The following is a 24,980-nucleotide window of genomic DNA, read 5'->3' on the forward strand; positions in this document are numbered from 1 at the left end:
CTTTAAAACAAAATATTAATCAAACAAATTATATATGAAATTCATGGTAATTCTTAATATTCGTATGCTTTCAAAATCATTTGGTCACGAGAAAAAGAAAATAACATTTTATTATAATCATCAAATCCGTTCATCCTGGCATCATATTGAATTTGACCTAAGATTTTATGATGTTTTATACCGTTTACCATTGTGTTATATCTTAAGTTAATGAAATAGTCACTTTAAAACGATAAATATAAAAATAAAAATTTTAAAATGATATACTCGAATGTAACACTCCAGTAAAATAAACATTTTAATGTCGAGGAAATAAATAGTTGAAAACGTAAAAGCAATGGTTGGAAAATGAATTTAAGACCAATTTATTAAGTAAACCAAACTATATTTTTGAGCTAAATAGGATTGATAGTCTTATTTATTTATTATTATTATTTAATTTTATCTAAGACATCTCATTCATCAAAGATACCTGAGATCTCTCAGACATTTTAGACGTCTCAGACCTGTCAAACATCAAAGACATCAAAGACATCTCAGACCTCTCGTACATTTCAGACGTCTCAGACCTTTGAGACCTCTCAGCCATCAAAGATATCTCAGGCCTTTAAGACTTCTCAAACACCTGAGACATTTGAGACCTCTCATACATCTCAGACGTCTCAGACCTTTGATACCTCTCAGACATCAAAGACATCTTAGGACTCTGAGACCTCTCATACTTCTCAGACCTATAAGACATCTCAGACATCAAAGACACTTCAGACCTCTCAGACATCTCAAACCTCTCGAACATCAAAGACATCTCAGACCTCTTATATGTCTCAGACGTCTTAGAGGTCTGACCTCTGAGATGTGTTACATTAATAACTAAAATTTCATAAAATTTAAATATCAAATATTTACTAGTCACAACACATTACTAACTCGATTACAGATGTTAAATATTTTAATATTTTAAAAAATATAGTAGGATTGGGTTAGATTCTAATGTTATTTTCGAGTTGGTCCGATTGACCGGATAAAAAAAATGTCAACAAACCAAATTTTTTATTTTAAAAAAAATTCAACCCAACCTAAAAAAATTTAACCTAACCCAACCTTTTATCGTTTAGGTTGGTCAGTCTAAGTTAATCGAGTCATCGAGCCATATGAATGCTCTTAATAGATAATCTTAATGGGATGGAAAAATAAATTAATGGAGGAAAACAAGACAAAAAGAAAAAAAGAAAAAAAGAAAAAAAGAAAATCATATTATATCACATTTTAAAAATAGAATAATATAGTTTGTTGTTTTTGAAAAGCCTCCCAGCTTCCATTGTTGGGAAGTGCAGAAACTGGAGATACAGGAGAAGCAACCAGCCATTGCAGACTCTCTGCCATGTCTTCTTTCGGACGCTTAATTCCTCTAACATGGCCTTTCATCATCATCATCTTCTTCTTCTTCTTCTTCTTCCTCTTTTTGCTTTCTCCCGCGCTTGCCGCTGAGTCGGATCACAAGGTAGGTTACCATTTCCATATCTTTTCAACCACTTGATCTCCCTGATCTTCCTGCTTTTCCTCCATTTTTGTTTTAATTCATTGCTTTAGATCCGTCTACATGCTGATGGATTTTCCGTCGAGTTGATTCACATTAGTTTATATTTTGTCAATTTGAATGTATGTGTTTCTTGCTTCAAATTTGAGTTTCTTGAATCGTGAATCCTCCATTGTTGGACGCTCATATCGGATCTCATTTCTGTTTTTCCGTGTCCGTTGGTTCTAATTTAATGCGCGAAGTGTCGACTTGCTACGGAGATGAATGTATATAAGAATGGCTCTGGAACTATCCAGCTAATCTCTGTTTGATGGTGTCCAGATCAAAGCAGCAGAAATGGAGTCTCTAGCAATGACGAACAATTTTTCACAAGTTTTTTGAATTGTATAAATTTTTTGAATCCAAACCAAGGGGCCAACTGCTGCAATTAGGCAATTCGTGTCAAGTCAGTCTGCCGCTAACTCTTTACAAATTGACTGTTGCAATAAAATAAAGACTGTATAATTGTACAAGGCATGTGTTTACCTTTGCATGCTCTTCTTCCTGCATAAATTCACAAGTCTTCTTATTTTTTCTTAGATTGAATGGAAACGGGCTTTTCTGGCAATTCTCCAATAATTTGAATTTGAGTATTTATAAGTTATATACCAGCAGATCATATATATTTCTTTCCGGTTGTTTTTCGAGGTTCTGCTATATAGAATGCTATATTTAACTATCTGGACAACATGGTCAGCAACTTGTTTGCATGGTTACATATTGATTAAACTGCTGCTTGATATCAACCGTTTACTTGTTTAATTTTAATTTTTTGAAGTTTTTTATTGCTTAAGATTCTAATTTGAGTTGCTTACCCACTCTTCATTATAACTATTTCCAGTATCAACCAGGGGAATCAGTTGTTCTCTGGGTAAACAAAGTTGGGCCTTATAATAATCCACAAGAAACATACAATTACTATAGCCTTCCATTTTGTCACCCATCAGGGGACTCTGCTCACAAATGGGGCGGTCTTGGTGAGGTCCTTGGTGGAAATGAACTCATTGACAGTCAGATCGAAATAAAGTTTCTGAGTACGCAGTATTTCGTGTTGTGCTAAATCTGATAATCTAGAGATGGCCGTACAGTTTTCTCATTGATATTTTCATGTTGCAGAAAACATGGACAGAACTACTATTTGTCCGCTTCATCTTGACGAAGCAAAGGTTGAACTGTTTAAGAATGCAATTCAGAGAAGTTACTGGCTTGAATTCTTTATAGGTACGATCTGCATAATGTTTTATAGTAGTGAATCAGTGGTGTTGTCACAACTATGGGCATTGTTTATAGTTATGCTGCTAGTACTTACCAAATTTTTTGAATGGTGATATAGTTCATGTAGGAAAACTAACTAAAATAACATTTATCTGCTCATCACGAACTTATATGCTTGTTGAGGAATGGAATAGCTTTATCCAATAAAAAAAATCGTAAAATGAAAAACGTTGAAAGATAACGGAAGTATGTGGCTACGTACATCACCTCCCCCTTTGACTAGACTTGCCCTTCAGGCAAGGTGCGATTTAAAATTCATTGGACATTGTTGCTTGATAGAATTTTGATGTTAGAAATAAGGAGGACGTACAGGGGTGATAGATAAATAATTAATTGCGTAAGCATTTAATTAGCTCATGGGAACCCTGCTTGTCATACCTGAACTAAAGCAAGATTGTCTTCAAGTAACGTTGAACTTCTTATTTGCAATAGATTTCTACCCATATTAGCTGGCTCTAAGGTGTTTGTAACTTCATAATGAATTACAATAACTTGATCACCGATTTCAGATCCTTCTGATAGCATCTAAGTTACTAAATCAGTATTTAATGGTAAGCCTAGGAGCCATGCGTAAGTGATTTTGATGGGGGTTTGGCTTTACAATGGTTTTCCATATTGTTTAAAGCAAATCCCGTTCTTAAAAGAGCATATTTGATAGCTCAAGTTTAGAATTAACATGCTGCCTCACTGGCTTATGCATGGGCATTAGAGTGGGTTTAGGGATGCCCTCCCCATCAGACTCGCACACACAAAAAGAAAAGAAAAGAAAATTGTAAGATTCAAGTCGTTCCATCTGAAAGTTTGTTAATAAGAAATTAGCAGAATGTTTTGAATTTGACAGTAATTTCAATTTATAATAAACTGCAGTTTACGATCAATTGTTTCCTTTTCCTCCAGGTTTTATACTTTTGTCTAATTGGGGTCTTGTTATATTGATTCTATATAACTGACTCTTTCTTTTATGCGTTTGTTTTCTTTCTTATTCCTTTCATGCCAAATACAAGTTCAGATGATCTGCCGTTATGGGGTATGTCTTCTGCATGCTGCAGTTTGTTCATTGGTGAGTTTTTATATTAGTTGATGGTTTGCTGAACAAACTTTGGTTTCCATTGTTCAGGCTTTGTTGGAGAGTTGCCTTCAGACAAGAATAGTGAAGATGAAAAGCATATTTTGTACACTCATAAGAATATTATTATTAAATACAACAAAGATCAGGTTTGTGAAAGTTCAAACTTTATGCAGACTTTTGTTGTGGGTACCCACTCAATTGATTTATAACAGCTAATTTTTTGTTCTATAGATTATTCATGTGAATCTTACTCAAGAGAGCCCAAAGTCATTGGAAGTTGGAAGATCTTTGGACATGACATATTCTGTCAAATGGATACCTACCAATGTCACTTTTGCCCGTCGCTTTGATATCTATTTGGATTATCCGTTCTTTGAGCATCAGGTATTCTATTGCTTAACACATTCTTTTCTTTTCAAAGATTAGGATTTTCAAATAATATATATATATATATATATATTTATATATTTACACACATATACTGATTACTGTATAGCAATCAGGGTCAAATACAAACCTTCCAAACAGAATACTTTTTTCTGATTGCGAAATAGCTTTGCTATCAGCCGTTTCTATCATCTGGTCATATTTCATGTTCATTGTGCATGTGTTTCATATTTCAGTTGTGTAGCTACTTTGTTTGGCTCTCTCTGTTCTATTTTAACCAAATATAGCATATGCTTGAATGTGCAGATCCATTGGTTCTCAATTTTTAATTCTTTCATGATGGTTATCTTCCTCACTGGTTTGGTCTCAATGATATTAATGCGGACTCTTAGAAATGACTATGCGAAATATGCTCGGGAGGATGATGATCTGGAGACTCTGGTGATATTCCCTTGACTTTTAATCTCTCTCTCTCTTTCTTGGTTGTCATCGCTCTATCACTTCCTTTTCCACTACGTGATAGCTTAGGTATCTGTTTATATCTGTGGGTATGCGTATATGTTTCCATATATGCATACATATACTTATTGATGTTTTATTTAATTATTTTTAATACTTCGCTGCATGTTTTAGAAATTAACGTTCTCTTATAAATGCATGTATGTTGTATATGTTGTTTTCAGGAACGAGATGTCAGTGAAGAGTCTGGCTGGAAGCTTGTACATGGAGATGTTTTTAGATCTCCTCGCTGTCTGGTTATTCTATCAGCTGTTGTTGGCACAGGTGCTCAGCTAGCAGTGCTTGTTCTTCTCGTTATCTTATTAGCAATTATTGGAATGTTGTATGTTGGGTATGTACGATTTTGCCTTTTATTACCTATAATCTCTACTTTTTCTCTCCACTGAATTCAAAGTACTTATTGAATCGATTACCATGTATTGTCAAATCTCTCCATGCCTACTCTTCGGTTTCATTCCATCTCTTAATTTGTCATTTTTTCTTGCAATGCTTCCATTTTGATGCAGGAGAGGCGCAATTATTACCACTTTCATCGTATGCTATGCACTTACATCATCTCTATCAGGTTATGTGAGTGGTGGAATGTACTCACGCCATGGTGGTAAGCATTTTATCTACTAATCTGCGTGTTATCCTTCTGTATACTTCAATATATTATGCCTGAAGATGGTTTCTCATGCAGTAGAGAATTACTGAGAGGTGCCATTATTGTTTCTTATGTTATCACATTCCATTCAACAGGTAAAAGTTGGATAAAGTCAATGATCCTTACAGCCTCTCTATTTCCCTTCATGTGCTTTGGAATTGGACTCGTTTTGAACACAATTGCTATATTCTATGGTTCTTTAGCAGCTATTCCATTTGGCACCATGGTCGTTGTTTTTGTCATCTGGGCTTTCATTTATTTCCCTCTAGCACTTCTTGGTACAGTTGTTGGAAGGAACTGGAGTGGCACTCCAAACAACCCTTGCCGTGTGAAGACCATCCCTCGTCCAGTTCCTGAGAAGAAATGGTACCTCACGCCGTCTGTGGTGTCCTTGATGGGTGGATTGCTACCCTTTGGCAGCATTTTCATTGAGATGTATTTTGTCTTCACATCTTTCTGGAATTACAAGGTGAAGTGCCCTGTTCTTTTGTGCACGTGGTTGATTAAAAGTAAAGATGGTGAGTTTATTGAGTGCAATAGGATGATGAACTCATTACTTATAACAATTGAGGTGCCAAGGAATTCTCAAAAAATCTCCCAATTAGTAGAATAAAAAAGGGTCTCAATCACGAAAACATAGCCGGGTCCTGAATTTCCTCCATGACTGTACTTTGTCTAAAAAAATTCTAGTTCATTACTGCCCAAACCTCTCAAGCAAGCACCTCTGTAGAATTAGACCGAAATACCTTGGTACTTGACTTCGTAATTCTGACCATGAAGAAAACACAGGAAATTGAGTTTTGAAACTACATGAAAACTGAGTATGATCTCTCACACAAATATGAGTATCCTTCCAAAATGTTTATGTTCAATCCTCTATTTGCTGAATGACCTTAAAGTTAACGAATATTTTTTACGTAGTTATTTCAAGAACCCCTCGGGCAATTTTCTTTCGGGTTCTTGCTGTCCTAAGTTTCTGTTCTTTCCTTGTTTCCTTTTATTTTTTTATGGCTTCTTAGGATTGAGATATTTGAATTAAGATAGGCTAGGGAGAAGGTTTTTGGCTATATTCCACAATTATTTTGTACCTACTCGATCATTGTTATTACTTTTGTTAGGGTGGGGATGGCTGTTAGGGTGGTGTGTTGTGCCATCCTCTTCGCTCTTTTCGTATTTTCGAGCATTGACATAATATGGTTTCTTATCAAAAGAAAAAAAAAATGACAGAAGAAATCATTTGATGTTGGTGGTTTTGGTGGTAATACTTGCATAAAATTTATGGGAGCATCACATTGGTTCACATTATTGTTGAACATGGTTTTTCGAAGTTTTAACTTTCAACTCTTTTTTATATTTTTTATCAGCAGGTGTACTATGTCTACGGCTTTATGTTGCTGGTTTTTCTGATTCTCATTATTGTTACTATTTGTGTGACAATTGTTGGGACATATTTTTTGCTCAATGCTGAGAACTATCACTGGCAGTGGACTTCTTTCTTCTCTGCAGCCTCCACTGCTGTTTATTTGTTCTTTTACTCAATATACTACTTTTATGTCAAGACAAGGATGTCAGGCTTCTTCCAGACCAGCTTCTACTTTGGATATACCTTGATGTTCTGTCTCGGTTTAGGAATTTTATGCGGTGAGTCGTCGCATCGTTACTAAGTTTCTTCTTGCTCTTCCTAATTTTTCATTTTCATAATCTATTCTATAAATTAAATTCAGTTTTTCAAGCGACTGCGGTGGACTTTTTGCTCGTAATCTTTTGCGTTCCATTTGATGCCTCTAGTATTCTGCAAGAACATTGCTTTAGTGTGGGATTTGATCTAATTTTCTGAATATGCAGGAGCTGTGGGCTATCTTGGCTCCAACTTGTTTGTGAGGAGGATCTACAGAAACATCAAATGCGATTAAGGGTCGGTACAGGAGAAAGAAAGAAGACTGCACTCGGCTTCACTTTTCGCTCGATCACGTGTTTCGACTTCCCCAGAAGAAGCGATCGTGTCATAGTGCAGGCAGGTAATATCATGCAAACTTCTGTTGAATTGAACTCTTGAGTGTTAGTGTTTGTGGGTGCATGGTTTTTATGCATTAGGAGTGCCCATAATTTTTCTTTTGTGATTCTCCGGCTGTAAGTTAGATTTCGTTCATGAGAAGAGCAGAGATCTTTTTTCCCTTTTAATGATATAGAAAAGTTGGCAAATTCTTATGGCACCCTCATTAACTTCTTGTTCATTTCTCCTGACCTCCCATTACAAATCCTTAGCCAGGGAGTTTTCTTATGCCTAACTTTACTTAGAAATCGACATTATATTTGAATTTTGTTTGGGACCGTGAGGAATCCCGAGACAGGTGCTACCTATGTGGATAAAATATCAATTATCATCTTAAAGATTGATAGTTCAATCCACCCGAAATTGTATTGAACAATATCTATGGTGCTTTAATGGAAAATAACATGAATCTTTGATTGGCTCTCGAGGCATTTGTGCTCATAATTGATGCCTTTTGTATCTATGTTTAGCTTCTAATGTTTTGTGATTTCTTAGGACGACGATTAAATCCTGATGTTTCATAAAAGGTGTTTGTTTGTATGGGTCAATATAAGAACGAACACTTTTTTTAGGGGATGATTCAAAAGCCATTGTGAGATCCTACGTAGAACTCACGATGGGATATGTTGGTCATGTTTTATTTAATCCTATTAAAATTAATTCATTTAATGGATAATCTTCAAATTCTATAATCTTATACCTTTAGAATTAAAACATAATTTCAAATTCTAATCCTATTAAAAGTCACTAATGAATTATAAATTATAATCCATTTAAAACAATAATCAATAGTATCCTTAGTTAGATAAAAAACACTTTCTCATTGGATTAAAGTCAAATATTCAAATTTTTAAATATTTTTTTAAATATATGAAAAAATGTAAATTAATTGGAAAGATATATTAATTAGAATTAATGACATATTATATACAACCTAACTTAAAACATAACATCACATGCATGATTAAATTTAAAAAAAAAAAAAAAAACAACCCTATAAATTAAAAACAAAATAAATTAAATTTAAATAATTTAAATCTAAGACATATAGGTTAGCCTCGAAGATGTTTTATATTTTAAGCACACAAAAATTAAAGTTTTGAAATTGTAATTTTATCTTTTTTTTTTCTTTTTTCGATAGGGTTTATAAAACAATATATTACTACAGAACATAATTTATGCATTCTCGTTGTAGTTGGTTATCACGTCAATTTAACATCTGTAGCTATATATAACATCTGTAGCTATATATAACGGGAGGTATATATTTATTTTTTATACAACTTTTTTTTAAAGAAAAATACCAAATGATTTACTATTGATTATATTTGTATTTTATATATATATATATATATATATATATATATATATATATATATTTAATTGAATAATAAGAAATTGTATATAACAAAAATGATTTACTATAAATGAAGAATTTGTATGGTGAATAATAACCTCAGGAATAATAACCAAATTAATAAAAAAAAAAGATATAGATTAGAAAGAAAAAAAAAAAAAAGAAAGAAATTGATGAGACTATCAGTAAACCTATTATAAAATTGTCGAGTTAAAGGGCCAAAATGTAATTTAAACTAAATTAAGAGATACAAATATAAAATTTTTTAAATTTACAAGTGGGAATTCAAAGTAAAAGTATATAAAATATATAGTTTTGTATTAAATTATTTGCATATATTTTAAAAAATGACGAATGGATTAAAAAATGACCACATAGGATAGTGGATTAGCTTGTTTGACCGGATGAAAAGGTCATGAGTTTGACTCCCGTTGTGTCCCTCGGTTGACTTTGACTTTTTTTTTTCTTTTTTAAATATTTAGGTGCTACAACGTTGCTGGATGAGTAAAGGTGAGCAGTGGTTAGGGATAAGGCACGTGTCGGGCACATTTGTAGCTGATGCGCGCTTGTCGTTACTCAGGTTGAGGTGCATAGTTTAGGTTAGATTTATTGGCGTTGTGGTAATTCAAAGGTAGAAGTAATACATATAAATATTTGTATTAAAATATATGCATAGACTTCTAAAATAATTGTTTGGATTAGCACGTCTGAATTTGGATCAAAAGGTCATGGATTTGACGCTCACTTTAACTAAAATTGTATCACTTTTATGTGACCGCATAACCATCATTAAAATTGGGTGGTGTGCCAACAAGAACGCGGGATCTTGAAACCACCAGCCACCCCGACCTAATTCAACTTCTCGACAAGATGCCTATGGTTAAAAAGCACGACCATTGTGTTCGCGCCGGTGGTCCAACAAAGAAACGAAGATACGATTGGCAGTTTAAATTAAAAACTAACATGACACCCTTTTTTAGAAAAATAATAATAAAGAATAAATAAAATTTAATTTTGCAGATCGTTTCAAAATCGACCGCATAGCGCAGTGGATTAGCGCGTCTGACTTCGGATCAGAAGGTCGTGGGTTCGACTCCCACTGTGGTCGTCGTTTCTTTTTAGATTTTTCATTTATTCCCTCCCCTCTCCCGCGTTCTTTCCGTTAAGCTTCTTCAGTCGTTTCTAAAACCCACCAAATAGAAAGACGTAGTTTTTGGATAAACTAGGGTTTACCTCTCTTTCTTCCCCGATTCAATCACTGTAAGTTCTCTCTTTCTCAAATTTCATTTTCTCATTCTCCTCAACACTTTCAAATCAATGCCTGCTGCTCATCTTTCTCTCTCGCTCTTCCTCGCTTTTCGAATTTTTTCAGATCTGTTATTGATTCTGATGCACACTTCCCCCCTTCCCTGTTTGATTTCCTACGGAAACACAACTGATATCGATGCTGTATGAATAACTTTATGCTAGTTTTGTTGTTTTTTTTTTTTTGGAATTATAAGATTGAAGCATGAATTCCATCTCCAGTGACTCTCTGCTAGGTCTTGTTGATACTGTTCGCATGAAATTCAAAATTTCTTTTCGTTCTTCATATGTTGCAGTTGTAAAGATCTTGGGTGAGCATTTGCCGTTTGAGGAAAAATGGCTTCAGTTGGGCCGTCGCCCTCCCTTAAGAAACGGGAGTCGTCCGCGACGAGAGAGGAGGATCAGCTTATTATAACTCCTCTTGGGGCTGGCAATGAAGTGGGTCGGTCCTGCGTTTATATGTCTTACAAAGGCAAAATTGTGTTGGTATGCTTTGAATTCTTCATATTTTCCCAAGTATCTGGGTATTACGTACAGAATTATAATTGTTTAAGCGGTATTCTTCTGTCCCCTTCACTTTTGTTGGATGATAGTTTGATTGTGGAATTCACCCCGCTTACTCTGGCATGGCTGCTTTGCCTTACTTCGATGAAATCGACCCCTCAACAATTGATGTCCTGCTCATTACCCAGTATGTAGTTCTTTCGTTCTATCTTTCTGAAATGCAGCTTATAACTCAAATGTTTGCATTTTAATATTCTGCTTTAGAAAAATTAGCGAATGACAGTGGATGGTTATTTGTTGTGGCACTTGAGCATGATTTTTGGTTACTGCTTAAAATCTTTGCCCTTAATGATAAAAGCCTTTATTTTCTGATCTCATTTTTTCTCGATACATGTTCTGCATTTTGTTAAAACTGATGTCTCGTAATAAAAGTCGATGTCTTTGTGAGCATGGAAAACAGAAATATACGTGAGGAGAATGGCAGTTCCCTACTGTTTCTCTCTTTAGCTGTTCCTGACATGAGATTCTAATTGTCCCTGCTTTCTCTATTTTCTTCCTTTTCTTTTGTGTTCTGTTAACTAAGATGATTTTATGCACACTTGTTTGCAGCTTTCATTTGGATCACGCTGCATCACTCCCTTATTTTTTGGAGAAGGTACATTACTTTCTAATTGAATTGCAATGTGATTCTTCTTTTAAGTATAGAGACTAATTTAGCATTAGTATTATAGACTACATTCAAAGGGCGAGTCTTTATGACTTATGCTACAAAAGCGATCTACAAGTTGTTGCTGTCAGACTTTGTGAAAGTGAGCAAAGTTTCCATTGAAGATATGTTGTACGATGAGCAGGACATAAATCGTTCTATGGACAAAATTGAGGTAAACGATTTCTCATAATGGATGTCTCCTGGCTTGCTGTTTAATCCATGGTGATAAATATGTATCGAATTTGTTGATAGGAAATTTTAGTGATTCTACCAAACTCATACCTTCTAATAGAAATCTACTTGACGTTTTATTTGGAAATAGTATTTTCCTCCCTCACTCTATGATCTCTTATCCCCTTCTGCTGTAGTTCTTTGTTAATTTTTTTCCATTAAAATGCTCGAACTCTGTTCTTATAGTTTTCAGCATAAAAAAATAATTGAATTTGTTTTAATCATGCATTTTTCTCTGATTTTCTGAATAAAGTATATAATGATTTTAATGTTATATTTCTAAAATTAACTTGTATAAGAAACAAATAGAAACAGAACAATTGAATACCCTTCCATATAGTTTTTGAAGTTAAAAACAATGGAAGTGCACAATAGTTTTTGAAGTTAACAACAATGGAAATGCATATAGTTTTTAAAACAATTTCTGGAAAGAGAAAACCTATGCAGTCCTCAAGCTTGCTAAATGATTCCCCAGAAGCTTCTTATTGAAGGAAAATTAAAATAGAAAAGATATCTGTATGATAATTGTGGTACTGGCCCTCCCTGATTATAATAATATCAATGAGCAATCTGTACCGAAATGCAGATTGTTTTCTGTTTGATTACATTGTTGTAAACTTGCATATGTTTCATCTCTATGCTTCCTGATTTGCAATGATGAAAATGGACTTCAGTTCTTCTCTTGTTTAATAATAGTGCACAGTAATTGCAGGTCATTGATTTCCATCAAACAGTAGAAGTAAATGGTATTCGGTTTTGGTGTTACACTGCTGGTCATGTGCTTGGTGCTGCCATGTTTATGGTAGATATTGCTGGTGTCCGAGTCCTCTACACTGGAGACTATTCACGTGAAGAAGACCGACATCTTCGAGCTGCTGAAATGCCTCAATTTTCTCCTGATGTTTGCATAATTGAATCTACATATGGTGTCCAGCTCCATCAACCTCGGCATATTCGAGAAAAGCGCTTCACTGATGTTGTACATTCAACCATTTCTCAAGGTGGTCGTGTGCTGATTCCAGCTTTTGCCCTTGGACGTGCCCAGGAACTCCTCCTTATTCTTGATGAGTATTGGGCAAACCATCCAGAGCTCCATAATGTTCCCATATATTATGCTTCTCCTCTGGCAAAAAGATGTTTGACCGTATACGAGACGTACACGCTTTCCATGAACGATAGGATCCAAAATGCCAAATCTAACCCCTTCAGATTCAAGTACATATCCCCACTAAAGAGCATTGAAGTTTTTAAGGATGTTGGCCCATCAGTGGTGATGGCCAGTCCTGGTGGCCTTCAGAGTGGTTTGTCCCGACAACTCTTTGACCTGTGGTGTTCTGATAAGAAGAACTCATGTGTGCTTCCTGGTTATGTCGTTGAAGGGACACTGGCTAAGACAATAATCAATGAACCAAAGGAAGTCACCCTCATGAGTGGACTTATGGCTCCTCTCAACATGCAGGTTCATTACATTTCCTTCTCTGCTCATGCCGACTATGCACAGACCAGCGCGTTCTTGGAAGAGCTCATGCCGCCCAACATAATTCTTGTCCATGGAGAAGCTAATGAGATGGGGAGGCTCAAACAGAAGCTTATGTCCAAGTTTGCTGATCGTAACACCAAGATTCTTACTCCAAAGAATTGTCAATCTGTTGAAATGTACTTCAACTCCCAGAAGATGGCAAAAACTATCGGAAAATTGGCCGAGAACACCCCTGAAGTCGATGAAACGGTCAGTGGATTACTGGTGAAGAAAGGATTTGCTTATCAGATAATGGCACCAGATGATCTACACATCTTCTCTCAGCTATCAACTGCAAACATTTACCAGCGTATCACGATTCCGTACACCAATGCCTTTAATGTGATTGTACGTCGGCTCAAACAGGTATATGAAAGTGTAGAATCGTCAACAGACGAAGAATCTGGTGTCCCAACAGTTCGTGTGCACGATCGTGTGACAGTGAAGCACGAGTCGGAGAGACATGTCTCACTTCACTGGACATCAGACCCGTTAAGCGACATGGTATCGGATTCAGTTGTAGCTCTCATTCTGAACATCAACCGGGAAGTTCCGAAAGTTATTGTGGAGTCGGAGGCCGTGAAAACGGAAGAGGAGAACGAGAAGAAAGCAGAGAAGGTAATTCATGCTCTCCTTGTTTCACTTTTTGGCGATGTAAAGTTGGGAGAAAATGGGAAGCTGGTAGTCAACGTTGATGGGAGTATAGCAGAGGTTGATAAACAGAGTGGGGAGGTAGAAAGTGAAAATGAAGCTCTGAAAGAAAGAGTAAAAACAGCATTCCGGCGAATCCAAAGTGCTGTGAAGCCAATTCCTCTCTCTGCACCATAAGCCTTTTTCTTCTATATTTGGCCATTGTACAAGTAGAACCAACTGATTTGGTGGATCCTTCTTCATTTCCTCTACTGGAAGGATTGTTTATTATTGAACATTAAATTAAATGTTTGAGCTGAGCCCATGGAATTATTACAAATAACCGTGTATTGACCAAAACGTCTTTTCTCGGTTTCTCATTCTTAACATATACTTGTAACTGCAGAAATAGAAATGAAGTTACAGCATCCAACTCAACGAAATTATACTCTTATTTGGATCCTTCCTGATATTTCAATTAATAACTGTAGTTTAGCGATCAGTAGCAGAGACTTCGGTGTTTTCATACAATGCTCTAATACCATGTTAAGAATGAGAAACAGGAGTGGGATGAGAAACAGAAGTGGGATTTGATACCATGTTAAGAATGAGAAACAGGAGTGGGATGAGAAACAAAAGTGGGATCGTGGGATCGAAAGTCCGATTTTCATTAATGTTCATAACATTTAAATATGATACAAGCTACCAACCATATCAAATATATTATTAACCAAATCATGAAGACAAGGGAAAAAAACCAAATCATGAAAATAAGTGAAAAATTCTAACTGATTACATTTGTATAAAATATATTCCAAGTTTGAAAAGCAACACCGTCTAGCCTTGATTTCTTGTATAAAGGAATCCCGTTCATAGCCTCTTTTCGTAAACAAAATAGGGAAGAAAGAGGGTACAAATGCTTAAAAGAAAATGAAATCGACGCAACACAAAAGTTGAAGGATATATATATATATCAAATAATTACTAAAATAAATATATCTCAACAATAGTTGACATGTATTGATATATTCATTTTGTCGAGATACCTTTGTTGTACTAATATAATATTAAAAATGTTTATCATCAAATTCGGTTAAAAAAGATGATTGGTATATATGCTCAAGTTACATCATGATCAAACAGTGTGACACCATAGTCTCGCATGAATGCCAAAACAACCACAACTGAGGAGGCATTTGATCCTCGACTAAAAACACACCAAGCTTGTTGAAATCGAGGAACTAACCATGGAGGAACAAATGGAGATATAGAGACCAAACTCTAAAGTATAGTACCACGAGATTCGAGAGAGACCGACACTTTTGACTTAAGTATCGATAGTGCTAAAGGCCGAGGTCATCTTGGCGAATGCTCATAGAAGAGACATAGATATGCTTCATTCCACAAATACAAAGACAATACTATGGTAAGAAAAACTATAATTTCCATCAGAAATTGATCTAATGTTTTATCACTCCCTACTATCATATATGTGAGCTAAAACGAGAAGACAACAAGTAAGTTACATACAAGTCGCCCATTTCTAAAGATTTAATCTTCATACTCCGTTTCCTCATCGTCGTCATCGTTTTCGGCATATTGCCAACCCTCCTCCACGTTCTCACGGTCCTCCTCCGTCTCTTCGCTATCTTCTTCCTCGTAGGTTTCTTCTTTAGCAGGCCATGATTTTTTTACACTACTCATTGGGGCAGGAGATGGAGTTGTGCCTTTTCTCTGGGATATTTTGGAAGGTGGTAACTTCAACTTTGGTTTAGGCTTGTTCTGTTTCTGGTTTTTCGTATTTACCCGTTTACCGCTGTACCCGTCTTGATCACTGCCTTCTATCTCATTTTCCCCATTATGATGAGCATTGCCATTGTCCTCTACCAGATGTCCAGGATGCTCTCTTCTTAAATGGAGTTTAAGTTTGTATTCATGGATGTAAGCCTTTTCACACCCTTCATAGGGGCAAGCATATGGGCGATCTGATGATGCAGAAGCATAAGCTCCTCCAGATGGTTTAGAAACCTTAGTTTGCTTCTCAGTAGGTGGTGTATATTTGACCACTTCAGCTGTCATGTTCTATAAAGATGACAGTCAATTGAATGTAAAAACTAACAATCTACCTAGATCGACTGCTAACTTAAAAGATGACCTTGTCGTAAACAAAAGTACGCCTCGTTTTAATGATTTAATAGATTTCTTGTAGACAATATCAGGTTTATTTAACTAAACTCATGCTGTATACAAGGTATTATTCTTCAGAGAGAGCATTAAGGGATATATAAGAATGAAAAGGAAATGTGTGAGCTAAAGCACTACCTTTTCATGGTGAGATGTAATGTGGTTTTTCAATTTGTACTCGTGAGCAAATCTCTTTCCACAATCAGGGTATGGACAGATATGATAGTTTTCTTGTGAATGCGTTTTCATATGCGATCTCAAGTTGAAATCCAGCGAAAATGCCTACAGAGAAACATCGAAAATGTGAGTGAGGAGAGGTTTGCTTTGCACATGTAAGGAAATAAGCTATATGATTCTCTAGTAATGCACGAACGAGTGTGCACAAAGCACGAACTAGTAACTAAACAAATGTTGCATACAAGGAATAATTGTTCAGAAGGGCTGGGCATTCTATGATGTCCCAAGCTGACAACAAGAAACCTGATGTGATCCAATTTCCAGTAAGCAACCAAGTCTGCTGCTGTTTCAGCACACGCACGACACATTCCAGAGATTTGTTTAAGAACACCGTTGACTTCACGGAGTTCCAATTTACACAATCCAAAGTGGAGAGGCATTTCTAACCACAACCAACTTAACATACAGATTAATCTCCTCCCAAAATGGAAAAGATATTAGGTTAATATCATGATTAATAGTGAGATACATTTCTGAATTGCGAAAGAAAAATCCTTGGATGTAGGCCGAGTTCTTGGGAGTAAGTTTAGAAATGCAGACAGCTGCTCGCAATATAGCAGGCTGTAAGAAGTTAACAAAAGTTGCATGAAGAGCTAAAGATAAGCAACAAATTTATTACTCTCGACCATTGGGGAGTTTTTGTTGGATGCCTTATCATGCCCACTTTAGTACATTTACTGTCATGGGGAGCAGGAACAAAAACACCGATCTTGGGGCTTGTAAGATTGTAACGGCCCAAGCTCACCGCTAGCCAATATTGTTTTCTTTGTGCTTTCTCTTTCAGGCTTCCCTTTAAGATTTTTAAAACGCATCTGCCACGAAAAGGTTTCCACGTCCTTATAAAGGGTGCTTTGTTCCCCTCTCCAACTGACGTGGGATCTCACATTGAGTGATAACACAAGTTTGCTTAAAGTACATCAGGCAGACACAACGTGTTTATTAAGTGCCCATAATTTCACTCCAAGCATAGCTCCCATACTAAAGTTTTGATAGTACATAACGAAATAACCAGTCCAATCTGTGTACCCTACCCTGCCTATTAATGAAATGTATTAAAAGCAACAATTTATTGCTCAACTTAAATGAATAAACAAGAAAATTTTGAACAGATCTTTTCACAATGAATTGATTAATCACCTTACCACAGCCTTCATGAGGACACACAAAATCTCTTTCACCAGTATGAATAAGAAAGTGTCTTTTCAACTTCGAACTATCCAAAAATTTCTGTAAAAAAGATATATTTCTCAGTGTGGACATACAATTTGACAAACAAGGAGAATTATGAAATAAGAATATGAGAAATAATTCATGTCATAAACTATTTTGATGAATAATAATATAACGCCTTATTGATGGCAGGTGACAACTACAAATATAGTATACTCACTTCAACTCAATATGGCAGGAGTCAAGCGAATATGATCCTATTGATTATTCACTAACATACAAGGTTCTATCATGAAAAACAGAAGAAAATATCATTTGCAAAATGAAAAGAGAATGATGATGGAATTTTATGTTCTTTTGATAAATAGCTAGTTACTCACAATAATAACAGACCAAGTTGACTACCATGCCAATGCCGACAGCGAAATTTTACAGCAATGTCCTAGTTCAATTCTAACAAATCTGAAAAAGAGGACAGTACCTTTCCACAACCTTCGTAGTGACAAACATATTGCCTCTCCCCATGAATGTGAGAATGCTTCCTCAAAGCACCTGCATCAATAAATGTTTTTCCACAGCCCTCATAGCTACAAAGGAAAAGCACTTCAGTTGTGGGTTCTGGTTCAGGTTCTGGTGCCTCCGATTGTTTTGTCTTCTCCTTTAATGCCTTCACTGTATCCTCTGAGATAAAAAAACAAGGGGTAAAAAAGAACTATAAGCGAAAATAAACAAGTAAAAAATAGATAAGACTGAAGCATGGACCTAATTGAAGCAAATTATCACAATTTATTTTACTTACTCCATGTATGAAGTAAGGTGATGTGAGATCCCACATTGGTTGGGGAGGAGAATGAAACATTCCCCATGAGGGTGTAGAAACCTTTCCCTAGCAGTCACGTTTTAAAAAATTTGAGAGAAAGCCCAAAGAGGACAATATCTGCTAGCGGTGGGCTTGGGTTGTTACAAATGGTATCAGAGCTAGACATCAAGCCATGTGTCGGCGAGGGGCTGAGCCCCGAAAGGGGGTAGACATGAGGCAGTGTGCCAGCAAGAACGTTGGGCCTCGAAGGGGATGGATTGGGAGTCCCACATCGATTGGAGAAGGGAACGAGTGCCAGCGAGGACATTGGGCCCCGAAGGGGGTGGATTGTGAGATCCTACATCGGTTGGGGAGGAGAACGAAATATTCTTTATGAGGGTGTGGAAACCTCTCCCTAGCAGACGCGTTTTAAAAACCTTGAGGGGACGCCCGAAAGGGAGAGCGCAAAAAGAACAATATCTGCTAACGGTGGGCTTGGGCTGTTACAAGTGAGTTGATGAAACGAGGGGAAAACCACCTTCCGGAATCATTAAATAATAATGATAATAAATCAGCCATCCAATCAAAAGTACCAAATGCATGCCCAAGATTTATAAAGATGTCCGTTCCAGACAACAATAACACTCAATAGCCTTCTATTTATTTAAGAAAGGTCTTAAGGCTTCGGTATCTATAAGCAGACGTTAAACATTCTAAGGCATTGGTCATCTTTTAGACAGACATCCACCAAACACAAAACTCCTTCCTCTGAACAGTGCACGGTCATAGAGTTTTCAATCTAATAATTCGAGTACGAAGTTCCAGAAGTTACAAAGCAACACCAACGTCGAACAAATATTGAAGTCTTTAACCACTACAAGGAATCCTTTTCGTCCCACGTACTAGACAACATCAATACAACAAAGGAAAATAACAGTGTAGTAATGAAATAAATAGTACCTGTGACCCATTTCAAAAGAAAGCACTTTCCTCCAGTTGCAACAACATCTTGGGGGACCCTAAAAAAGCAACTAGCATGATTATTATGGAACTAACAGCCTAAACGCAACTCATGGATGCTATATGATATTTCAATTCTTTCCTATTTACTACATTTTCTTTGATCCTCCAAAAGAAATCTATATTTATCAGCAGGCCTGGGTACACAATACAAAATTCCCCTTCATTCCTATTTAAGTGTGATTCAATTGTTTCTTCTAAAGTAATATCTATTTGATTGTGTTTCTCATTCTTTCAATGCTACTGTAAACGAAAAGAAACCCAATTCAATTCCTTGATTTCAGCCTACGCCATGAAGTAAACTGCAACTGTCTCTGCAAGAGAAATTATTTGTGATTCTCTTACAGAAAATAGTAGTGGAAATCGTAGAGTTATAGTTCATCAATTAAGCCCTAAGCGAAGAAAGAGCTCCATCAATGGTAGCGTAGAAAAGTAGAATTATCCGGCAAGAAAAGAGATTACCATTCTTTGATCCATTTAGCAGCAGGAGTCTTGTTCTTCACAATGGGACGCCTCTCGAACAGATTGTGATTAAAGTAAGTCTCCATGTCTCTGTCGCTGTCTCTGTCTCCCTCCCCTTTCTACTCCAAGCAATTGAACACGAACTCAACCGAATCGACAAGAAATCGAAATACGAAGTTGAATCAATAACAAAAAGAAGCACTGTGGAGGAACAGATTAGAGGGCGCGCGGCGCGAGATGAATAAGCAAGGGGAGAGAGACGAGAACACGATAGAGACGGGAAGCTTTCAGGTTCGGTGTTCATGTCGGTTTGCTGGTTTAGTCTGCTCAGTATTGGTGGACCGGAATTCGCCTGCAAATTACCGTTTCACTATCTGAACCGCCCGGTCGAATGAATTAGACCCGGTTTTTTCTCCCACTCTCTGTTTTCTCCAAACTATTTCTTTCTGATAAATCAAATAAATAAAAATTGCGATAGAAAATGTTTTTTTTAATTGAAAACAATAAAATATATTGGATTGAGTTGTTTGTCCAATCAATTATTTAATTTTTTATTTTTATTAAATATAAAATATTAATATGTAAAACATTTATTTATTTTCAAACTAATATTTTTATTTAATTTTGATAAATAAACTGTGAAATATATATAAATTAACAATAAATTCGAGTCAACTAATTTGATAATATATGGTTAAGTTGATCATATTATTAATTCAGATTCATGAAACATAAGATTTTATATTCAAAATAATGATTCAGTACCTGCTTTTAAAACACATATGTTCGAGAGATGTTTCAACGCCCTTATAAAAAATGTTTCGTTACCCTCTCGAACTAATGTGAGATCTCACAATCTACTCTCATTCTACTCTCATTCGAGACCCAGCGTCGTTCGATGTAGGATCTCACAACCTGCTTTTTTTAAATGAAAATTGAAGAAAATAAGACTAATCGAAGTCTTTTGTAAACTCATAGTCCGTAGTGGAGGTTGTTGTGAGGAGATCCTTGTGCCAGTGAAGATTGCTTCCCAACTTCAATTCACCAAACCAAGGTTCATCTCGTGTAGTGATTGTGGACTCCTACAAGGATATTGAGTAGACGTTTGATGTATTAGACTCGACCCTATCTTTGGGAGCATGTATTCTCATCCGTGTCGCAATTGATTCGGTAAGCTACGTGTCCGGTGCTAAACTTTTATTTAATTTTTTTTTTTGGGTACTATAATTAAATTTAGAAATATGGTAGCACGAGACCATTTCAAGTTACGACATGTCGGAATTAATCTATTTGTAAATAATGGGGTATAAAATTACAATCCTGTTGATGTACAGGGAGAGAATTTGTATGCACAATGGAACTGCAATTATCAGAAGAAGAGGAAGTGTTTTTGTTTAAAGAATATGATCAAATTTAGAACGCTCAAACAGAGCATCATATGAATTCTTCATGGCAACCTCATGGATTCTTGCCGTCTTAGAGGTATGCCTTCCAAGCCGTTGTATCTGTCTTCGTCGATGTGCTTTGGAAGTCGTATTGGCGACGATGTCGATAAACCTGTAGGATTTGAAAACCAAACACCGGAGTAAGACAAGGTGTGTAAAAGCAGTCAACGTTTCACAGCTAGAACTCGGCGGAGAAAGGTCGATGAGCTTACTTACCATCAACCATGTCTTTTGTTTTGTGAAGAAGAAAGGTTCCTGAAAGAATAGTCACAAAGCCACATAATTCTGTGATGACTTGTGCTGGGCTCTGCCTATCCCAATCCTGAAAGTGAATGTTGTTATCGCTGTGTCGGTATTGACATCGTACGATGAACGACGCCGAAGAGGCGGAGAATGAGTCTAAAGACAGTCTAAAAGCATAAATATGTTGTGTACTTCTTAGATATGCAGATAACAATCGTATGCAACTCAATCCTCGTTGAGAAACACATCCTAATATGTGTGTTAATTATCAATCAATTGCTAAACTTGTAACAGACCAGACCCACCGCTAATAGATATTGTCTGCTTTGACTCGTTACGTATTGCCGTCAACCTCACGATTTTAAAATGCGTCTGCAAGGGAGAGGTTTCCACGCCCTTGTAAGGAATGCTTCATTCCCTCTCTAACTGATGTGGGATCTCACAATCCACCCTCTTGGGGGCCTAGCGTCCTTGCTGGCACACCGCCTGGTGTTTCGCTCTGATACCATTTGTAACAGTCCAAGCCCACCACCGCTGATAGATATTATCCGCTTTGGCTCGAAATGTATTGCTGTCAGCCTCACGATTTTAAAACGCGTCTGTTGGAGAGAGGTTTCCATACCCTTTTAAGGAATATTTCGTGCCACTCTCCAACCAATGTGGATCTTACAAAAACTGTCGAAACATATTATAAATATACCTTAAACATGATAACGCTTGCCAAAATGGTCAGTGATGTGAACATCACGTAGTATATGGGAGATACAACAGCAGTGTTAAAAGTATCAAGGGCCTGCAATGAGAAGGAGAAGTAAAGGTAAGCAAATACAGCATGAATCTTGATAGATCATTTCCGTTCTGTGTTAAATTATCGTATTGAAATAGGTATACATCATTTTTCAAGGTAGAAAATTGTGAGATCTCACATCGGTTGAGGAGGAGAACGAAATATTCTTTATAAGGGTGTGGAAACCTCTCCCTAGTAGACGCAAGCCCGAAAGAAAAAGCCTAAAGAGGCTAATATCTGCTAGCGGTGAGCCTGGGCTATTATAATGATATCAGAGCCAGATACAGGGCGATGTATCAGCGAGGAGGTTGAGCCCTGAAGGGGGTGGACACAAGGCAGTGTGCTAACAAGGACGCTGGCCCCGAAGAGGGTGGATTGGGGGGTCCCATATCGATTGGAGAAGGGAATGAGTGCTAGCGAGGACGTTGAGCCCCGAAGGGGAGTGGATTGTGCGATTTCACATCGGTTGGGGCAGAGAACGAAACATTACTTATAAGAGTGTGGAAACCTCTCCCTAGTAGACGCATTTCAAAAACCTTGAGGGGAATCCCAAAAGGAAAAGCTCAAAAACAACAATATCTACTGGCGGTGAGCTTAGGCCGTTACAAAACAGAAGCAAAAGTTGCATGAAAAAGCGGCAGTAAATGTATAGATTATCAGTCAAACTACTGTATTTCTTATTATATAGCAGCAAGATTCTCTTCAACATATAAACTCCACAATATCGACAACGGGAACGAATAGGAGAGATCGCTCAAAGATGGCAGCACGAGAAAAAGAGAGAAACTGGAAAGAAAAAAGCATGGCTACCTTGTTCAGATAATTCATCTGGGTCAGCAAAAATGTGGCTACAAGTATTGCAAAAATCCAAGTTTGTGGATAAACTAGCTGGTTTACTCCAGATAATGTCAACTTCATGGCAATTCCAAGAGCTTTGACACCCATAACCTGCATAGTAATGAACCATTCAACTTTTTTTCCCTAACCATGAAGAAATGATGCAAAGGAAACAAAAGCTAATGAGCAGTTCACGAAGAACGTAGCATACGTACCGATAACGAACCTAATAGGGAACAAACTCCGATATAAACCATTATGTGTGTCTCACCATATTGAGGTATAAAGTGGAATATGAGTATAACTGCAGAAGTTATGACCAGAGTTGCATACAAAAGAAAAGCTGTCATGGAAAAGAGCTCAATGTTGGTTAAGTCGAAAAGAAAATGATATACTCAAACGAAACAACTGAATCCAGGCAGCTTTGTACCTGGCTCCATTGCCATTTGCCAAACTTCGGTCACGGATTCGATCTCACGTTCTTGGGGAGCATGAAGAACAATCGTTGTGGAACCGACCACGCATAGAATACAACCAAGAACTCCAAAAATGTGTAGCTTCTCCTGTAAAATGATATGTGCAAGAACAGCACTGTAGGACGACGAGGTCCGAAATTAGGATTGAAACCAACAAAATTAAGCTTTAAGTTTGAGCAATGTTTGATCCATGCCTGATTATGATGCTGAGAGCTCCCAAAGGAGTGACTAATAAGGCTGGTGCAAATGCGTATGCCACAAAGTTAGCAATTTCTCCAACAATCACTGTTCAAATGATAGAAATCCATCAGATCTAAATCCAAATTCACTTTCCAACTATGAAGAACTCATTTGATTTATGATTAATTCATAAAAATAGCAAAAATTTATAACTGTGGCCGAGGTAAAGTCCACAGAGATTCATCTAGAGTGCAAGAACGGGGAACGAAGAACGAAGAACGAAGAACGAAACATTCCTTATAAGGGTGTAGAAACTTCTCCCTAGTAGACGCATTTTAAAACCGTGAGGCTAACAGCAATACGTAACGGGCCAAAACGGACAATATCGGCTAGCGGTGGGCGATCTTATAAACAAAGAAGACAGAATCAAAAGAACTTTCAAGAATCAATGTTTCAACCAGTTTAAGAGAACAGATCAGTTACTTCTGAAATGGAAGATTTGATTATTACTGTTCTTCAATCTGAAATCACAAACATCAATAACCAATCGCCAAGAACGCTTAAAACTCACTTGTTATCATGCCCAACCACCACAATGGCTCGTATAAGTAAGTAAATCCGCCAGCTCCTGAAAGGATTCAATCAGCAAAATCACAACAAAACTAAAAGAAATCAAGCATGGCAGGACGCCAATCCAGAGTATAAAAAACATTATCAAATCAATCTCATATTACCATATCGGATCAAAACGTACTTCGATTCAAAAAACAGAAATCAATCGAACTAAAACGAAAAAAATCCGAAACACACATTGAACATCAAACAATTTCCGAAGAATCGTACCTGCTCTGATTCCCGACGCACCGGCTTTCTTCAAGCCCTTCTTCTTGACAATGAAGCTCCCACCGATGAAGAAACTGGAAGAAAGAGAAAGAATGAGGCCTTTGGTATTGTCCGAGGAGATGCCTTCGTGCCAACTGGGAGGCTCGGCCGCCATGGCTGAGGAAGAAGCGATGAAGCAAGCAGTGGCTAGTTCATCGAGCGCTGATTCAAGGGCGTCGGTACCCACAAATGGAAATGGAAATGGGTGTAAATCGAAAGGGAAGATTTGAAGATGAATGGAGCGAAAGATTAAAGGGTTGATGGGTATGTCGGCGCTTATAAAGAGAGGCCCCGCTGGGGAAGAGAAACTGGATACAGCTGGGGGCGTTGCTTGGATTGGATCGAAATGGCTGAAAGGAGAGAGAGAGAGAGAGGAAGAAGAAGAAATTTCCCCCTTTGCTTCTCAAATGTGATGCTAATTTTTCAAAAAAGTGTGGACTCTACTGCTAAACGGGTGATCTTAAAATTTTAAATTTAA

The 24,980-nt window shown here is 36.9% G+C and overlaps 4 protein-coding genes and 1 non-coding gene across 11 annotated transcripts; 3 read left to right on the plus strand and 2 right to left on the minus strand.

Annotated features, from left to right (window-relative positions):
• Window positions 1-1,287: 1,287 nt before the first annotated feature.
• On the plus strand, window positions 1,288-7,674 carry LOC111801899 (transmembrane 9 superfamily member 1). 3 transcript variants are annotated; one of them, XM_087127283.1, is made up of 12 exons: window positions 1,288-1,501; window positions 2,418-2,610; window positions 2,693-2,797; window positions 3,861-3,878; window positions 3,969-4,066; window positions 4,152-4,304; window positions 4,614-4,748; window positions 4,991-5,157; window positions 5,333-5,427; window positions 5,568-5,941; window positions 6,837-7,113; window positions 7,318-7,674. In XM_087127283.1, exons 1-12 carry the CDS (start codon window positions 1,382-1,384, stop codon window positions 7,383-7,385), a joined length of 1,803 nt encoding a protein of 600 aa, XP_086983409.1. In that variant the 5' UTR covers window positions 1,288-1,381; the 3' UTR covers window positions 7,386-7,674. The 3 variants fall into 3 exon arrangements, with proteins under 3 accessions (XP_086983409.1, XP_023541889.2, XP_086983410.1); XM_023686121.2 differs by having other exon boundaries at window positions 6,840-7,113; XM_087127284.1 differs by lacking the exon at window positions 7,318-7,674 and having other exon boundaries at window positions 5,568-5,990; window positions 6,837-7,085.
• A 2,242-nt stretch (window positions 7,675-9,916) lies between these two features.
• TRNAR-UCG (transfer RNA arginine (anticodon UCG)) lies at window positions 9,917-9,990 on the plus strand. Its single transcript has one exon. It is a non-coding gene; the product is annotated as a tRNA-Arg (tRNA).
• On the plus strand, window positions 9,989-14,140 carry LOC111802279 (cleavage and polyadenylation specificity factor subunit 3-I). Of its 3 annotated transcripts, XM_023686582.2 has the most exons (7): window positions 10,019-10,142; window positions 10,255-10,331; window positions 10,484-10,673; window positions 10,781-10,878; window positions 11,301-11,346; window positions 11,423-11,572; window positions 12,344-14,140. In XM_023686582.2, the coding sequence occupies exons 3-7, from the start codon at window positions 10,524-10,526 to the stop codon at window positions 13,976-13,978; spliced, it is 2,079 nt and encodes a 692-aa protein (XP_023542350.2). In that variant the 5' UTR covers window positions 10,019-10,142; window positions 10,255-10,331; window positions 10,484-10,523; the 3' UTR covers window positions 13,979-14,140. The 3 variants fall into 3 exon arrangements, with proteins under 3 accessions (XP_023542349.2, XP_023542350.2, XP_086982772.1); XM_023686581.2 differs by lacking the exon at window positions 10,255-10,331 and having other exon boundaries at window positions 9,989-10,142; XM_087126646.1 differs by lacking the exons at window positions 10,019-10,142; window positions 10,255-10,331; window positions 10,484-10,673 and having other exon boundaries at window positions 10,788-10,878; window positions 11,415-11,572.
• A 981-nt stretch (window positions 14,141-15,121) lies between these two features.
• LOC111802250 (zinc finger transcription factor YY1-like) lies at window positions 15,122-19,951 on the minus strand. Of its 2 annotated transcripts, XM_023686549.2 has the most exons (6): window positions 19,653-19,951; window positions 19,131-19,189; window positions 17,853-18,052; window positions 17,339-17,428; window positions 16,103-16,246; window positions 15,122-15,862 (listed from the first exon to the last, which is right to left on the minus strand). In XM_023686549.2, the coding sequence occupies exons 1-6, from the start codon at window positions 19,736-19,738 to the stop codon at window positions 15,332-15,334; spliced, it is 1,110 nt and encodes a 369-aa protein (XP_023542317.2). In that variant the 5' UTR covers window positions 19,739-19,951; the 3' UTR covers window positions 15,122-15,331. The 2 variants fall into 2 exon arrangements, with proteins under 2 accessions (XP_023542317.2, XP_086982999.1); XM_087126873.1 differs by lacking the exons at window positions 19,131-19,189; window positions 19,653-19,951 and adding an exon at window positions 18,171-19,101.
• A 974-nt stretch (window positions 19,952-20,925) lies between these two features.
• Window positions 20,926-24,933, minus strand: LOC111802725 (putative magnesium transporter NIPA4). Of its 2 annotated transcripts, none has more exons than XR_015422436.1 (9): window positions 24,464-24,933; window positions 24,192-24,248; window positions 23,635-23,725; window positions 23,395-23,555; window positions 23,180-23,307; window positions 22,938-23,075; window positions 22,041-22,133; window positions 21,314-21,496; window positions 20,926-21,209 (listed from the first exon to the last, which is right to left on the minus strand). XR_015422436.1 is itself a non-coding variant. In XM_023687194.2 (9 exons), exons 1-9 carry the CDS (start codon window positions 24,615-24,617, stop codon window positions 21,100-21,102), a joined length of 1,038 nt encoding a protein of 345 aa, XP_023542962.2. In that variant the 5' UTR covers window positions 24,618-24,930; the 3' UTR covers window positions 20,926-21,099. The 2 variants fall into 2 exon arrangements, 1 of the variants encoding a protein (XP_023542962.2); XM_023687194.2 differs by having other exon boundaries at window positions 21,314-21,419; window positions 24,464-24,930.
• Window positions 24,934-24,980: the final 47 nt, after the last annotated feature.

Source organism: Cucurbita pepo, chromosome 9 (genome assembly GCF_057944985.1).
Source record: "Cucurbita pepo subsp. pepo isolate OVF chromosome 9, ASM5794498v1, whole genome shotgun sequence".
NCBI lineage: Eukaryota > Viridiplantae > Streptophyta > Magnoliopsida > Cucurbitales > Cucurbitaceae > Cucurbita > Cucurbita pepo.